Source organism: Pongo pygmaeus, chromosome 2 (genome assembly GCF_028885625.2).
Source record: "Pongo pygmaeus isolate AG05252 chromosome 2, NHGRI_mPonPyg2-v2.0_pri, whole genome shotgun sequence".
In the NCBI taxonomy this organism is placed as follows: domain Eukaryota; kingdom Metazoa; phylum Chordata; class Mammalia; order Primates; family Hominidae; genus Pongo; species Pongo pygmaeus.
In genome coordinates, this window is record NC_085930.1 from 182,041,940 (window position 1) to 182,054,228 (window position 12,289).

The following is a 12,289-nucleotide window of genomic DNA, read 5'->3' on the forward strand; positions in this document are numbered from 1 at the left end:
AGTTGGGAAAGTACATTATTAGTTTTATAAGTTCAATTTTGCATTTATATTGTTTTCTGTATCTGTAGGTGGCCTGTGAATGATTCTTAATAAATACACGATTATAGATGTATACTATAAGCATTATTGGGTACACCTGATATACCTTTGTCCATTTTGGAAGATCAAGGCAGTGAAAGAGGTATTGATGGTTATTTTATAAGCTCTTTAACTAAACAAGAAAAATCTGAACAAAAGTCAAGTCAAACTTGCTGAGAATATTTATTGCTGCCAGTTGAGATTAATGAAACATAGAATGTCTTTGGTAAAGATGAACTGAGGGGAATACCACCTCTTTCTTTTGGTGACAAGCTTTTGTTATCCAGCTTCACAGTACTAGGTGGGCGTTGCGGTGGATACCCTTGCCTCTTCTGGGATATCTTAGTGGTAGTGCCTGCTCCCTAATGACTAGCTCTGCTGAACAGTTTGAAGTCGCTTCATTTTTGTTTTTTGCCTTCGAGCAGTTCTCAGTTTTTTAGTTTTTAAGAAACTGTCCTCTAATTGGTATAGAAAATCTTCAATTTGTCCAACCTAGAAGAAATAAACAGATGCAACAAGATTTGTTGTTGGTTTCCTGGGTTTTGTATACTTATAAAAATGGTGAGGTATTTAAAATAAATGGCACATACAAATCCATGTTGGAACAGAACTGGCAGAAACAGAAATGATTAAACATAAAAGCCTTCTTCTGTTTCCATTACAGGTCTCCCTGTTTTACTAACTTAACACAAAGCAGAAGTGCAGGAGTTTGCCTTATCACTTGGTCCAAGGTATTGGGAATGGAAATGTGGATTACTGTCACCATGAAGTTTTTAATGGTCAGTAAAACCAGAGATTTCAAAGGAAAGTGAATGGTAAAAGATTAATCCATGGCAAGCCTTTTCTCCATCTCCTTTATCAACAACAAGAGTGAAAACAAACAAACAAACTTACCTTCTTCAAAGCCAGAGATTCTAGCATATAGACGCTCCTAACCAACGTGGGAGAAAAATGAGTATTTGTATAGTCTTGGCAAGAATCATGTCTCCTTTCAATCAAAATTCTGAAAGAATGCATTTTCTTAAAAAATGCCATACTCCAGGGAATAAGGTAAAATAATGATATACACAACAATTCTTGAAAAAGATTTAGTCTTTCTTCAAAGAAAACTTACAATTGTTCAATGGCAGTTGAAGGAATGTAGTATACTGTTTGTCAGAAAAAACTATAGAATAAAAGTTTACACATACGTTGAATTGAGTTCTCATGAAAGTCAGTAGATATACAATTCATACTTAACCCTGACTCTTAGGACCTGCATATTGTATTAGCCTAACATTACTCACTGAAGAGCTCATTGTCATAAAGTTAACTCAAAGCTAGAGCACTTACTATTCAAGGTACATGAATGTATCATCTACTTAAGATAAAAGCACTTACAACTTCAATTTTCCAATTTTGAGTTCCACTTTTAAATTGCTTGATTTATCATTCAGAGTAATATCCAAAGGATAATTCAGATTGTCAAAAAGAGAATAATAAATGGTAGCACTCATCCATATGTTATGCTTAGGTCTCATATCATACCAGTGACATAAATGGTCCACTGTTTTTTTTTTTAAGAAAACAAGATAAATTATTTATATGAAAACTATTCTTTTTGAAACCCTTGTAAAAACTATTTCAGGTACATTTTTTAAAAAGCACTTTTTTTTTATGATGTCTGATCATTGCAGGACACATAAAAATAATTTGACAGAATATTTTTGGATTCCTCCATGAAGTTAATGCATTATTCTATGTATTCCATATATATATACATATATATACACACACACATACACATATACACTATCTGATTTTCACCAAATTAAGACATTAAAAAATTAACATGGAACACAGTCAGTGCAAATATAATGGATGGCAGTTTACCATTACTTCAATAGTTGAGTTGATGATTCATTCACATTATTTGTATTGACAATGTATCATTTAAATCAAAGTTCTTTACAATGAGAATATTTGCAATTAGCCCAAATATAATTTTAAATTACAATTCTAATGCAGCAAAAAGCTTCCTTCAATAAGACAGTGAAATAATTGTTTTTAAATATCCATTAGGTATCTGCTGTCTTTTAAAAACAATTGTGTTCATTAAGAGCAGTACTGAGTAACGGGGTTGCATTTTATTTTAAAAAGACAAAGAAGAAACACAAGATGTGTCACTGGAATAAAAGAATTCTGCTGAATTAACTGGGCAGGTCCAGAGCACATACTACGTGCGTGCTGTACCTGGCCTGTATGTTCACCTCCTACCTGGCTTGTCTCCCTCCTGTGCTTTAATCCATCTCATAATGATGCTGGAATGAACTTTTAAACAGATAAATCTGATCTCACATCTTTCCCTTGCTTAATTATATTAAATGGATTTCTAAACTCTTAACATGGTCTATACACCTCTACACCTGGGTTATCAGGTTTCACTTGTATCTCTGGTGCTGTCTAACATCAATCCATCTGCTTTAGCCATGTGGGACATCTCTCAATTATCTGAGCACAGTCATGCATTGTTCTATGCCCCCTCGATCTTCCTAATGGAACATGTCCATTAAAACATTTACATATCCTCTGGATTTCAGGTCAAACATCAATGCTTCAGGGAAGTCTTCCTTTAGAACCCAGGCCAAGTTGGTTTTCTCAGTAACATTTTTTCATCTCTTTAGATATCGTAATTTTTAAACTTAATTGTTTATAATGATTTATATAACATCTGTCTTCTCATCTGGACTTTCAGCTCCATAAGGCAGGGACCAGGTCCATGTTGTCCACTATTTCCAAAACCTAGGAAATTGTAGACCCTCAGTAATCCTACTCTCTGATAAAAGACTTGAAGAGATTCAGAAAACCATGTGTTTTTCCATATTTAAGTCATGCCTGAAATGAGGGATATCAGAAGGCATTCTTCACTTCTATAAATTAAATAAACATGACTTTCTCTTGCCACCATTCTTTTACCATTGTTTAGCTTTGAGACTGTCTTGCCTGTGTACTTGAAACAGCCAGGAGTAGAAAGGGCACTGGATGAGGAGTCAGTAGGAATGTTGAATTCTGCTCTCGGGTTGGCTTCTAACCCTGCTCTGTGACCCCAGGGAAATTACTTGGCCTTTCTGAACTTCAGTTTTCACCAACAGTTGGTATTAAAAGAGGGTTGGCCTGGATAATTTCCAAAGACACATCTGGTCATAAAATTCCATGACTTAACACTCACATCAGAGCCAAGTAGTCCAGTCCTAAAACTGAGTACTCACATTTTCAAATCAGAGGTTATTCCCTTAGATTACACCATTAGATGAATGACATGATATGCAGCAAAGTAAGTCAATTTTAGCTTCTATACTTACTAACGTGTAGGAGAGCTGCAACATGTTTTTTAGAAAAGCTGGTTCTTTATTTTCTTTTTTTTTATGTCAAGGAAAGAAAAATGCTGGTTAAAGAGAAAATAGATTCATATAACTAGAAGAACAGATTGCAAATGATAGAAATTTCTGTAAAGCCCTTAGGAAAATAAAACACAAAGAAATATGTAAGTACACAAGAAAGTACACAGTTTTTGAAGCAGAGGCTTTATTAGACTCTCTTTGGTACAGAATCTACTTGCTTAACTGTATCAGATAGGCTACTTTGTCATTCTGGGTCTAATTTTCCCCTTTGAAAAATGGGCAGATAACTTTTTTTGTGTATATATGCGCCAATGCGGACTTGACATTTCAGTGATATGGACATTAGACCAAATGAGCTTGCAGAGAATTTTAGGATGTCTGATGATAGAGGGGAATGAAATATCTCAGTAGGAGGGCAGGTTCTGACCCATCATATGACTGTTGGCCATAACCCATATCAAAGAGTAAGGAAATTGTCATCAGCCAGTTTCTCAACACCTTTTAATTCACACTTAAACACTACTATTATGGGTTGAATTGTGTCCCCCTCTAAATTTATATGTTAAAGTCATAACCCCCAGTACTTTAGAATGTGGCCTTATCTGGAGATAGGGTGTTTACATAGCTAATCAAGTTAAAATGAGGTCCCTAGGGTGGGCCCTAATCCAAAATGACTGGTGTCATTATAAAACAGGGGAATTTGGAGACAGATGCACACACAGGAAGAATACCATGTGAAGAGGAAGGCAGAGATTGGGGTGATAGCCCCACAAGCCAAGGTACGATAAAGAATGCCAGCAAATCACCAGAAACTAGGGGAGAGGCAGGGAACAGTTTCTTCTGCACAGCCCTTGGAGGGACCCCACCTTGAAGACCCTGATTTCAGGCTGTTACGCTCCAGAACTGTGAAACAATACATTTCTGTTGTTTAAGCCCCTCAGTTTGTGGTACTTTGCTATGGCAGCCCTAGCATCTGAATATAACTACTAAACCATAAAGTGAAGGGAAGAGCAATTAAGTTATAATTTTCCCCTCAAACATGACTTTGATCCTTTCCAAAATTATCATTTCCCACTGATGTTCCCTACTTGGTTGGTGCCCCCTGGCACAGGCTTAGTGTATACCTTGGGAACCAAGCTTCTCTCTTGCCAGTAACGGCGATGAGAAGTTCATCTCAAACATGAATGAACAAGTAAATTATACTGAGAAGGAAGATGCTGGGCTTCCATTTAGGCTTCCTATTAAATTTCATGTAGTCCGAATCAAGGAGAGAGGATTAGGTGTGTTTATATGGGTTTGCTTGCACATGTTCATGCCTTAGGAATTGAGGGCTCAAATAATTTTTTTTTTAATTAAAGCTTTAAAAGATTTTTTCAAAGAAGAAAGTTGAGGAAATAGGAATAAAATTCATCAGGAATAAATATCAGGCTTATATGACTATAGTGGTAGTTACAGAATGGGAATGTGTTTTCAGTGATTAGCAGTTTGGACCAAAATCCTCTCGGCAAAACAGACATTTCACCCCACCACGGTGGATTTGATAACATTAGTTTCTTTGCTCTGTTCCAGTTTTATTTCCAGACCAAAAGCTTTTAAATATTTATCATCCAAAATGGTTTGAATTTTAATTCTTATTAGAATTACAATTGTTTTCAAATAGGCTTGAAATTAATTTCTAAAATAAACTTAGTTTCTGAAACGGAGTTGTTTCTACTGTTCATAATAGAGCAGTTTCCTTTAGCTTTTGGCTAGTATTCAAACAGACAGATAAGCCCCTAAGTTTTTCCTTTTTCATTTAGTGAATTTGGTATATTATTTAGTATTTTAGTCATAAGAGTGTAACATAAAAATCTGGGGTACCTACCCCTGAGATTTTACAAAACATGCAAAAAAAAAAGCCAAACTATATCACCAACTCTTGAAAATACCCATAATGATAACACTTTTCAGTATATTTAATATAGAGTTAGAAAACTATTATGAAATTTTGCTATCACATAGTCCAGGAAACTATGTGTTATGGTCTGAATGTCTCTGTCCTCCCAAATTCATATGTTGAAATTCTAACTCCCAAAGTGATAGTATTAGAATGTAAGATTTTGGGAGGCGATTAGGTCACAAGAATGGAGCTCTCGTGAATGGCATTAGTGCCCTTATGAAAAGAGGCCCAAGGGAACTTGTTTGCTCTGTCCACCATGTGAAGACACAGCTAGAAGGCACCATCTATGAACCAGAAAAGGGGCCTTCAGTGGACACTGAGTCTGCCACTGTCTTGATTTTTTTTTTTTTTTGGGGGGGATTTTGTATTTTCTTTTTTTTTTATTATTATTATTATTATACTTTAGGGTTTAGGGTACATGTGCACAATGTGCAGGTTAGTTACACATGTATACATATGCCATGCTGGTGCACTGCACCCACTAACTCGTCATCTAGCATTAGGTATATCTCCCAGTGCTATCCCTCCCCCTCCCCCAACCCTACAACAGTCCCCAGCGTGTGATGATCCCCTTCCTGTGTCCATGTGTTCTCATTGTTCAATTCCCACCTATGAGTGAGAATATGCGGTGTTTGGTTTTTTGTTCTTGCGATAGTTTACTGAGAATGATGATTTCCAGTTTCATCCATGTCCCTACAAAGGACATGAACTCATCATTTTTTATGGCTGCATAGTATTCCATGGTGTATATGTGCCACATTTTCTTAATCCAGTCTATCATTGTTGGACATTTGGGTTGGTTTCAAGTCTTTGCTATTGTGAATAATGCTGCAATAAACATACGTGTGCATGTGTCTTTATAGCAGCATGATTTATAGTCCTTTGGGTATACACCCAGTAATGGGATGGCTGGGTCAAATGGAATTTCTAGTTCTAGATCCCTGAGGAATCGCCACACTGACTTCCACAAGGGTTGAACTAGTTTACAGTCCCACCAACCTACTGCCTTGATTTTCCAGCCTCTGGAATGATGAGAAATAAATTTCTGTTGTTCATAAGCTACCCAGTCTATGGCATTTTGTTATAACAGCCTGAACAGGCTAAGGTACCATGTATCATAGTTAAAAAAAATTAATTTTGGTAAGATTTATCTGAAGGTTTGAATATATATTATTAAATTAAACTTTTATTTTGAGATAATTGAGGATTCACACACACCAGTAAAAAGAAACTCATCAAGACTCAGCATATTTTTTACCCAGCGTCGGTCGATATCTTGCAAAACTGTAGAATTCTACAGCCAGGATACTGACATTGATAACAGTCAAGATACAGAACAGTTCCATTACCACAAAGATCTCTCATGTTACCTTTTTATAGCCATCTGTTTTCCTCCTGGTCCCTAACCTCTTCTTAAGCCCTGGCAACCACTAATAAACTAATAAGCTTTGTTTTCTTTTTTTTTTTTTTTGAGACAGTGTCTTACTGTGTCACCCAAGCCGGAGTGCAGCGGTGTGGTCTCGGCTCACAGTAACCTCTGCCTCTTGGATTCAAGTGATTCTCTTGCCTCAGCATCCCGAGTAGCTGGGATTACAGGCATGTGCCACCACAGTAGGCTAATTTTTGTATTTTTGGTAGAGACAGGGTTTTGCCATATTGCTCAGGCTGGTCTCAAACTCCTGGCCTCAAGTTATCTGCTTGCGTCAGCTTCCCAAAGTGCTGGGATTAGAAGTGAGCCACCGTGCCTGGCCATAGGTTCTTCATTTATATAATTTTGTTATTGCAAGAAGCTTATCTAAAAGGAATCATATAGTATATAACTTCACACTTCTCTGGAGATTTATTCAGGTTGTTGTATCAATAGTTTATTTCTTTTTATCACTGACTAATATTCCATGGTATGAATTTACCAGTTTGTTTAACCATTCATCCTTTAAAGGATAGTTAGATTATTTCCAGTTTGGGGTTATTGTAAAATAAGTTACAATAATTTGGGCTATTGTAAAATAAGTTATAAACATTTGTATACAGGTCTTTGTTTGCACATAAGTCTTTATTTTTCTGGGATAAAAGCCCAGGAGGGCAATTTCTAGGTTATATGGTAGCTGCATATTTAATTTTTTTTTTTTTTTTTCAGTAGTGCTGATTGGTTGGATTGGAAATGAAATCAAAGGGAGTCGAAGCTGTCTTGTGCTGAGTCAGTTCTGGGTGGAGGTTACAAGGTCAGATGAGCGAGTTTATCTGTCTGGGTGGTGTCAGCTGATCCATCAAGTGCAGGGTCTGCCAAATATCTCAAGCACTGATCTTAGGCTTTACAATAGTGATGTTATCCCCAGGTTATATTTAGTTTTATTTATTTATTTTATTTATTTTTGAGACGGAGTCTCGCTCTGTCACCCAGGCTGGAGTGCAGTGGCGCGATCTTGGCTCACTGCAAGCTCTGCCTCCCGAGTTCAAGCGATTCTCCTGCCTAAGCCTCCTGAGCAGCTGGGACTACAGGTGCCTGCCACCACACCTGGCTAATTTTCTGTATTTTTTAGTAGACATAGAGTTTCACCGTGTTAGCCAGGATGGTCTTGATCTCCTGACTTCGTGATCCGCCTGCCTTGGCCTCCCAAAGTGCTGGGATTACAGGGGTGAGCCACCGTGCCCGAAACTGCCATATTATTTTCCACAGTGGTTGTACCATTTTACATCCCATTAGTAATGTATGAGTGATCTAATTTCTCTGTGTCCTTACCAGCATTTAGTATTGTCATTATTGCTCATTTTAGCCATTTTAATAGGTGTGTAGTGACATCTCATTGTGGTTTTAATTTGCATTTCCCTAATGGCTAGTGATGTTAAACATGTTTTAAGATGCTCAATTGTCATTCACTCTGGTAAATGTCTGTTCATATCTTTGTCATTTTCAAATTGGATTGGCTTTATTTTTTACTCCTGAATTTTGAGAGCTCTTTATAGAATCTGTATATAGTCTTTTGTTGGATGTAGGGTTTGCAAGTATTTTCTCTCATGCTGAGCTTTTTTTATCCTTTTTTTTTTTTTTTTTTACAGAGTCCTTCCACAGATAAAGTTTTTAATTTTAATGAAGTCTAATTTATAAACTTTTATGGATTGTGCTTTTGGTGTCAAGTCTGAGAAGTTTGCATAGACCAAAATCCTGTAGATTTTTTCCTATTGTTTTGTAGAAGTTTTATAGTTTTACATTTTGCATTTAAGTCTATGACCTAATTCAAGTTAATTTTTGTATGAAGTGTAAGGGTTAGGTCAAGGCTGTGTTTTAGTTTTCTTTTATTTTTGGTCTACAGATGTGTAAATGTTCCAGCATCATTTGTTGAAAATGGTATTCTTCTTCCACTGAATTGCTTTTACTCCTTTATAAAAACAATCAGCACAGGATATATTGGTTTATATCTGGGTTCTCTATTCTGTTCCATTGAGCTTTGTGTTAATCTCTCCATCAGTACACAAATTCTTGATTACTGTAGCTATATAAAAAGTCTTGAATTTCAAATTTGAGAGTTTGATGTCTATATTATGCGAGGTTTTTCAATCCATAAACACAGTATATCTCTCCATTTATTTAGATCTTTGATTTCATCACTGTTTTGTAATTTTAGGCATACAATTCATGTAGATGTTTTGCTAGATTCACACAAAAGTATTTCATTTGTTTGAGCAATTGTAAATAATACTGTCTTAAATTTTAGTGTCCCTGATCATTGTTGTTATATAAAAGTACAACTGAGTTTTGTACATTTGTTTTGTATCTTGCAACCTTGCTGAACTCATTTTTTTGGGGGGATTTTTATGTAGACAATTATGTCACCTGCAAATAGGGAAAGGCAGATTTATTTCTTCCTTTCTGTTTTACATGCCTTTTCTTTCCTTTTTGTGCCTTAATGCAGTGGCTAGAATTTCCAGCACTATGTTGAATAAGAGTGGTGAAAGCTAATATCCTTTCCCTGTTCTTGATTTTAGAGGGAAAGATTTTATTCTTTCACTATTAAGTGTATATAACTATAGAATTTTTGGAGATGCTCTTTAACAATTTGAGGAGGTTCCTCTTTATCCCTAGTTTTCTGAGTATTTTTTAAATCATAAATGAGTGTCAATTTTGTCCAATGTTTTTTCTGCATCAATTGATATAATCTTGTAATTTTTCTTCTGTAATCTGTTTATATGGTAGATTACACTGATTTTGAAATATTCAAACATCCTTGCATCTATGGGATAAATCCCACTTAGTTATGGTATATAATTTTTAAACATATTGCTAAATTCTATTTGTTAATAATGTTAAGATTTTTGCCTCTATATTCAAGAGAGATTGGTTGGTAGATTTTTTGGGTCCTATTTTTGTCCCATTTGGTACTAGGATAATACTATCTTTATAACATGAATTGGGAAGGGTTTGCTACTCTTGTATTCTCTGAAAGAAATTGTGCAGAATTGGTGTTAATTCTTTAAATGTGTGGTAGAATCATCCAATGAAACCGTCTGGGCTTGGAGATTTCTGGGCAGTTTATAATTATGAATAGTTATAGGGTTAATGAAACTATTTTATATTGGGTGAGTGGTGGTAGCATGTTTTTTGAGGAACTGGTATATTTATCAAAGTTGTCAAATTTATATATGTAGAATTGTTCTAAGATTCTCTTATTATCCTTTTACTGTCTGCAGCATCTGTAGTGATGTTCCATTTCATTCCTGGTATTGGTCATTTGTGTCTTCTCCCTTTTTTATTTGTTAGTCTTGCTAGATTTTTTTTTAAATTTTACTAACCTGTTCAAAGAACCAGCTCTTTGTGGCATTGATTTTCTCTATTTTTCTGTTGTCATTTCCATTGATTTCTAGTTTAATCCTTATTGTTTTCTTCCTTCTGCTTGCTTTGTTTATTTTGTCCTTCTTTTTCTAGGTTTTTGAACTCGGACTTCAGTTATTGATTTGAGATAGTTTCTTCTTTTATAATGTATGCATTTAGTGCTATAAATTTTTCTCTCATTGCTATTTTACCTGTATCCCACAAATTTTGATATGTTATATTTTCATTTTTATTTAGTTCAATATATTCTTATATTTCCTTTGAGACTTCTTTTTTGATCCATGAACTATCCAAGTATTTGCAGATTTCTCTGTTATTGACTTCTAGTTTTAGTCCATTGCAGTTGTGGAACACATTCTTTATGATTTCAGTTTTTAGAAATTTGTTTAAGTTTGTTGTGATCCAGAATAGCATCTATTTTGGTGCATGTTCCATGGGCACATAAACGTTGATTAGATTCTGATGCTTGATAGTGTTATTAAGTTGTTGCATATTCTTGTTGATTTTCTATTTAGTTGTTCTATCAATTGTTGAGAAACGGCAGTTGAAATCTCCAACTATAATTGTGGACATGTCTATTTTTTCTTTTAGTCCCATCAGTTATTGCTTCATATATTTTGCAGACCCTGTTGTTTGTGCATACACTTAGAATTGCTTTGTCTTTTTGGCGGATTAATAATTTTATTGTTATAGAATATCATATCCCTCCCTGTCTCTGGTAACTTTTTTTGATTGAAGTCTCCTTTGTCTGATATTAATATAACCACTATTGCTTCCCTTTTGTTAATGTTTACATGATATTTCTTTTTACATTCTTTAACTCGTAAGCTTTCTACGTCATCATATTTGAAGTGAGTTTGTAGACAGAATATTTGGGTCATATTCTGGAGTCTATTTTGCCAATCTCTGTCTTTTAATTAGTGTATTTAGGCCACTTAAATTTAGTGTAATTATTGGTATGTTAGACCTTAGTCTGCCATTTTATTTTCTATTTTCCTTGGTTGTTGCTTCCGTTTCACCCCCCTACCTTTTTGAGGTTAAACATTTTTTAGAATTCCATTTTGACATAACCAGAGTTTTTGATATATCTTTTTGTATGGCTTTTTAAGTATTTGCTCTAGATATTACGTGTGTGTACGTAAAATATGTGTGTGTGTTCATTTTAAATTTGAAGTATAGAATCATTGCCTTCTTTGTCTCTTCACCCTCTCCCATTTTAATTATCTTAAATCCTTTATATAAATTGAGAACTACATTAAGCAATGTTATTATTTTTGTTTCCCCCACCAAACATGATGAAGAGGAGAAGAAAAGTGTATTATTTTTAGTCATATTTTTGCTTACTGTGTTCTCTCAGCCTTTTTGATATTTCTAGGTCTTTCTTTTGATTTCTTTCTATTCAGAAAACTTTCTTTAGCTGTTCTTTTGGGGTAGGTTTTCTGATGATGAATTCTCTCAGTTTTCCTTCATCTGAGAATGTCTTAATTTCTTCCTTATTCCTGAAAGATGTTTGCATTGGGTTGGCAATTCTTTTCTTTTAGTGCTTGAAAAATATTATGCCACTTACTATTGGCCTCCATAGTTTCTAATGAGAAAGCCATTGTCATTTATTTTTTCATATAGATAATGCATCATTTCCCTCTTGCTGCTTTTAAGATGTTTTTGCCTTTAGTCTTCAGAAGTTTGACTATGATGTATCTTGGTATAAATTTCTTTGGGCTTATCCTAGTTGATATCCACTCAACTTCTTAAATTTATAATTTTGTCTTTTGCCAAATTTGGGAAGTTTTCAGCCACTATTTCTTTGAGAGCTTTTTTCATCCTGCCCACTCTTATTCTTACTCTGAAACTTTGATGACATGAATATTAAATGTTATTACAGTCTTACAGATCCCAGAGGATTTTTTTTACAGTTTATTTTTTCTTTGTTGTTAAGAATAGGTAATTTTTTTTTTTTTTTTTTGGTGGAGTCTCACACTGTTGCCTGGGCTGGAGTGCAATGGCATGATCTCGGCTCACTGCAACATCCGCCTCCCGGGTTCAAGCGATTCTCCTGCCTCAGCC

The 12,289-nt window shown here is 35.0% G+C and overlaps 1 protein-coding gene across 1 annotated transcript in view; it reads right to left on the bottom strand.

Moving 5' to 3' along the window:
- Positions 1 to 237: 237 nt before the first annotated feature.
- Positions 238 to 12,289, bottom strand: part of SPATA16 (spermatogenesis associated 16) — a 252,692-nt gene continuing 240,640 nt past the window's right edge. Inside the window, exon 11 of the mRNA XM_054483031.1 lies at positions 238 to 570. Coding sequence (XP_054339006.1) covers positions 448 to 570 — 123 coding nt within the window. The 3' untranslated portion in view covers positions 238 to 447. The remainder of the gene's footprint in view (positions 571 to 12,289) is intronic.